This window comes from Temnothorax nylanderi, unplaced genomic scaffold (assembly GCF_030848795.1).
Source record: "Temnothorax nylanderi isolate EJ_2023f unplaced genomic scaffold, tnyl_v1.0 TNYL_tig0274_pilon, whole genome shotgun sequence".
Classification (NCBI taxonomy): Eukaryota; Metazoa; Arthropoda; class Insecta; order Hymenoptera; family Formicidae; genus Temnothorax; species Temnothorax nylanderi.
The window spans coordinates 239,505-245,504 of NW_027249336.1; the positions used below are offsets into that span (position 1 = coordinate 239,505).

General features: G+C 40.7%; 1 protein-coding gene across 2 annotated transcripts in view; it reads right to left on the reverse strand.

The window, feature by feature from the left end:
* Positions 1–5,636, reverse strand: part of LOC139780372 (opioid-binding protein/cell adhesion molecule homolog) — a 96,656-nt gene extending 91,020 nt beyond the window's left edge. The window contains exons 1-2 of one of the 2 annotated variants that reach the window (XM_071718991.1): positions 4,733–5,636; positions 3,506–4,658 (exon numbers count right to left, since the gene is read on the reverse strand). In XM_071718991.1, the coding sequence (XP_071575092.1) occupies positions 3,506–3,575 (70 nt within the window). In that variant the 5' untranslated portion in view covers positions 3,576–4,658; positions 4,733–5,636. Of the gene's footprint in view, positions 1–3,505 lie in introns of both variants that reach the window. The other variant, XM_071718990.1, reaches the window with a different exon arrangement.
* Between the last annotated feature and the right edge of the window lie 364 nt (positions 5,637–6,000).

Genomic DNA, 6,000 nt, shown 5'->3' on the forward strand with positions numbered 1-6,000 from the left:
TGAACTTTTGCGTCATTCCGGTAGTCTCGATATAGCCGCAAGTACTTAATAAATCAACGAAGCGCTAATCATTAAATAAACCTACTATTCTCGCCATCTGCAGACTGCGACTATTTTTAAATGCGCATGCATCTTATCGAGCGCCCACACAGTTAATTTAATGCTTTCGGAAAACGATACATTCATCGGGTGCATAAAAGTTAAGCCGGTGTCGAGTTTAATAACGCGCGTGCAATTAGATGCAAGACACGTTGTGCAAATCCACGATACACCGTCGTTTCTGCATAAATACTGCTGTATAGAGGTATATAATAACATCGACTCTCTTCTCTCTACAACTTCAATGGAACACCGCGGCGTTCTTGCGGCGTCTCTATCTCTCCCCTCCGCCCACTCACGACGAACTCGAGTTTGGCAAATTGGCTTCTCGACTTACAATCAACCGCATTCCACAAACGTGTTACACGTCCGCTCGATATCTATAATTCTCTGGCGCAATGCTCGTCGAAAGAGACAACGGACTATCAATGTTTGGATAGCATTTACATATTATGCACGTACAACTGTATCGCGCGGATCGATACATTAAGAAATTCGAGCAACGACTCGTTGAGATATGCGAAGTGATAGAATTCACTCGCGAAATCGATTCCCTTGCCCGTTCGTCCCGTCTACTTTCAATGGTAAAAGTGATCAAAGTAAATATATGGAATGTATGTGGAATGAAAATAATCGTCTATACCTCTATAGAGCGACACAAATCCGACATTGGTATAAAAAAGCAATTTGTATTTCCATGTCTCTCATTGTGCGATAAATTATCGACCTTTTCATTTCAGCGCAATAAATATTACCTCTCTTACCGCTTCAATGAAAATATCTCTTTCAAATAAATTCTGATTTCATCGATATTTTCGAAACACGGTTTATTACAAAAAGCCGTAATTTATACAGTTTCTATTGGCGATATATAACGGTGATTTTGCGAATAAATAAAGGCAAAAATTTTCGTTCGTATTACGGATTTGCAGGATCACAACAACACATCCGGAGGATCGTTCGAGCTTGCTCGTTGTAATGCTCACAGTTGTAATTAGCCTTCGTTCAATGGTAACATGCAGAAATCACGACGAAATCGGAAAATACAAACGGAAAAATCAATCAGAATCGGTCGGCCAGTCGCAAATAACCTGTCGCTTAAAAATTCAATTTTCCATGACGTTCGTAAGAAAGTTCGTGCTCCTCGATGGAGTTTCCGGACACCTCCATTTCTCGATTCACGGGCCAGAGGTGGCAGTCACGATGAAAGTCACCCGGAAGAGCGAGGAGCACCGTTGGGAAACGAGGGAAATTTGTTCTGCTAATTCGGGCAATGTTTATTCTCCCAAAGCTAACAGCCGGCAGAACCGAGACGCGTTAATTACCGAGCATGTCTAATTCGGTTTGCAGTTTTTCGAGGTCTAACGGTGTCGCGAAATTATATCGAAGTTTTTTATTTATATGCAAATACATATAAAGTTATCTACTCACTTGTACCGAGTTCGATAATTTGTCTCAATATTTACCTTTATCGTCAGTTTCATCTAATTTGCATGAAATTTGCAATAAATTAATTAGTTCGAAGTAAAGTAATCCTAAGTAAATAAATCGTCCTAAAATCATTATCAAAAATATAATTTTAATTTTGTATAAGTATTTTATAATTTCAATAATATTTTTTTATAAGTTTTTAATAATATAACTGAGTAAACGATATTCTTAGTATCTAATAGAATTTCTGTTTGAAATGCAATTTCACGATACAGGAAAATACCGTAAATAGAATTTCCTTGCATCGGCAATGTGTCTGTATATATGTAACATTATGGCCCCATATTATTTATCATTCCTGGACGTGGCAAAATTTCAGGTAATTTATATACGGTTTACTCGTGAAGCGTGTTTATGACGAACGAGTGAATTTCCGCTACATGTCCGCGACACGACATCCGATCGATATCTCCTTTAAGGAGTGTTCTAAATAGTAAATCTTTCACTATTTGAAAAAAAAAAAGCTTTTTGATCTCTTAGCGAGAAAAATGCTGGATCGCTGAGTGATTCGTAATCCGCAAATTGCTCGACAAAGCTACAGAGAAATACAGGTATAAGAACAACTTGAAATTCCTGATCTCAACAATCAAATCGTTCATTGCTCCTACCGACTGTTCTCGATTTAATGCAATTCGGCATACATATAGCGAATTATGAATAACTCGGTATGTCGATAGAGTTCGCTCTGAAATTATTGGCAGAATGCCTTTCGCCGAACGATCTCGAGCGATCCGGTTTAAAGCGCTTTATTCATGAGTCCATTCATTGCATGGAAATCAACTGGAATGCGATAGCGGCCCGCGGTATTTAAGAATACCAGAATACAGGAGAAACGATTCTACCTTTTGGTAATCCTGGGCGGGAATTACGTTCGGAATTCGTCTTGTCACGCGAAACGTCGCGATAACACGACTTTTTTTTACCGACAACGTTCCCGTGCTCGCTTTCTTTTTTTTCAAGAGAAAAGAATATCTGATGTAACCGCGATCTCAATTTTCTTATAAATGTCCTGCTAATTATTCCAAGTCACGACAAATTAACTCCTAATCATTTATTAACCGCGAGATATCGTAAAATGGAACGAACTTGTGTTACAGGAAAATAAAAAAAGCGTTCGATCCGTTAATAAACCACCATCCAAAAGCTGGTTACCTCGGAGCTCATTAAATCGCAATATTCTGTCGAAAATTGGGTCTCCCTTACAGTATTTTATTCGTGATATACATTTCGATATAATCGCGTCCGCGCGAGCGCGTGTGTGGGAAAACAATACATCGTGTCGGTGTGGCCCATTTTACCGACACACTCGCGCTTTGTTCGAATGAGCGACAGGGTGTCGTTCCACCGCTTTAAGTTTATTTGGGCCATCAGAAAATAGCAAAAAAAATATTTGTCCGTCCACCGCGCTAGATTACGTTCACAGAACTCTATTTAGATGCATAAAACGTATTTGTGCACTTGCATTCCGTAATAATCGGCTTTAAATTATGATTATCGGTGCAATCATCTATTTCATTCAATCGTTAAATTACTGCGCGCCGATGTAAATTGAGAAATTTATTCGAAAAAGAGCGTATAAACGACTATAGAATATCCGCCTAAATCTAAAAAGTTATATCTTTCTCACTTCCTATCTTATAATTTCATTTTCAAAGAATAATCTCTTTTTCCAAATTACTCACGTTTTATAATATCTTCTTTAATGTACAAAATTTAAAACTTTTAGGGTTTTTCCTCGCAATATTGTTATTATGCTCTTTTTATAACAAATTTATCAACCGTTATAAAATAATTTATCTATTATAAAAGTAAATTCAATTAAGCAACAGTAAAATATGTATATATCTTGTGCGGCTCGATCATCTCGAGGCTCTCGTGAAGAAAAGCTGGCGCAATAATACAAGATTGTACTCACCTGTCTGATGCGAGAGAAACGTTATCAGGGGCAGCACGACGCGCAGCCATCCTCCTCGATGATCCTTCATGCTGGGTATTTTTCTGAGCGGTATCGGACGGCTCTTTTCTTACCCTCCTCCACGAATGACGACGACAACGGCAACGACAGCGACGTACGACGAAACTGATCTCGTTGTGTCACACTCGCCGCTCTTTTAGTGACAGTTACTCACTGCAGCATCCCGGCACTGAACAACATCCGTGAACGACGTACACATCACCGTCATTCTCTCGTAACTAATCGCGCACACCACTCGTTTGTCGCCGTGCGCCGTATCACATGTCGACTTTGATAAGGTCCATCATTTGTCCCGCGACGACAATCGTCGACTGTTAGTCGATTATTGTTTTCCAGTGATAACTATCCGCGATCGCGACCACGCACCAACTTCCCTATTGAATATTGTTCTTTTTTTCCCAAGATAACTCTTCGATTACGTCGTGCGATTCTCTTTTGTGGTAATCTCTCTTTCTGTGATTCTCCTCTTGTGGGTATTCAAACGAATCGACAGGCTATCAATGTATTGCTTTGATAAGGACCGTCATGCTTTGATGATCGTCGACGAACAATGCCCGTTTTCCTAATTCTCTTTGTGCAAGGTATATGTGTGAAAATTGTTTCTTCTTTCAATATAACCTATGAATAATCTGTTTTTGAATCTTAGATTTCTTCCGTTTTTCTCTTTGTGACGATTCTTCCTGTCAAGATGCGCATATACTCGTAGAAGACGAGTCGAATTTTCACGCGTGCGTCGATGCTCGAATGTTCAAATCACGAAACGACGTCATCGTAAGTGCATGGCCGGAATTTCATTTGCCGACACTCGCTTTACCGGGTACAAGTTCGTGACACGCGCTTGACGATTATTGTCAGTTTAAACGAAGCACATACGGCACCGCCCGCATTCTCTTCGCTCCTATATTTTAAAGATTCTCGTATACCCGCGAAAGGATTCTTCGTAACCGCGCCGAAGTTCATGCAACTTTGTTGTGCCTCCGTAATCAGGACTATATACTAGAAATTTACTCGCTGTACCTCCTCTTTTATTCACGAGCGTTACGTGCCATTCTTCAAGTTCGTGTAATGATACCCAAGAGATCCTCCGACTTTTCTAAACTCACATTGAAAGTAATTAATTACCGTGAGGCATGCGCGTCTTCGTACTTTAGATACTACGTTAATTACCTCTCTTCCGATTTACTTCTTAATTGCTCGTACACCACGATTTATCCACTCTGGCACGTATCCCCCGACCCTTTTACACGAGCTCTGTTTGATATGGCGTGTCAATATGGAAAGACCCTTTTTTTTCAATCCCCCATCGAACGAGCTTTGAATCACGATGAGATGCTTCGTGACGCGTTAAACTACTCGATTTCGAAGTACCGACAAATATTTACCAAATCCGACACTATTTCCGAGTCGTTTTCGCAATGACGTCACGGGAATCGATCTCGTCCGCAAAAAAAATCTAAGGAAATCCGCACTTTCTCGATCCGCACTCGTGTGGATCTTGTAGCACGCACGATCACTTATTTCGAATAATACACTTGTTCCTAATTTCCCATTAACTCTTGTTCTCAGTTCTTTTCGGGATCAAGCATTTCAGGTCAATTTCACGAGATCGATGCACAAATCAGTGTCCGCATCGTAATTGACGTGAGGCGTTTCGAGATCTGTTCGAGGCACTAAGAATGATCCGGCGCTTTTCGCTTCACACCTCAAGACATCGACTCTCTCGATAAAATTGCATTATTTATCAGACACGCTACGTGCCTCGCGCGCAGTTTTACGACCCAGCATTATCGATTGTCCGAACGACCAGCCCAGGTATACGCTTTAATTCACCGGCGGGCGCATCGTTTATGCCGCAACCTCTGCGTCGCGACAATCCGCCTCTCAAAAATTCGCAAGACATAGAATAAATTTGTTCTCAGCGGGCGATCCTTTGATCGTCCGAGGGCGATCGGGCGAATTCTCCTTTTTTTCTCTTCTCCGGCGGATCTACCGTCATGTAGAATTACAGTTTCAGATTTTCACAGATTTGTTGCCGCGGCGTGATTGAAGCAGCTTACGCGCACGTTGCTGAATCTAGTGCGCGAAGTTTTAAAGCTCTTCGTGAAGCTCACGTCAATGATTTGATCGATTTGAGACGAGGACAAGTGCGCTCGATTTTAGGCAGCCTTCTAATCCTGGTTTAAGAAATCTCCGTCTTCGCTTGGCAGTGTGTTCCCTTCCATGGGTTGCGCTCCATTAACCCGAAGCAGAGACGTACATTAATCGGTTAAATCTGAATCTTCAATTTCATAAAATTTCTTTCACCGCCACTCACATTTCGTTATGTGAACATTACCGTTCCGTAGAAAATGGCAGCATCTTCGTGTTGTAATTTTCTGTAACAAATAAAAAATCGGTCGTATTAAACATACAATCAATCGAATTCAATTTAATGG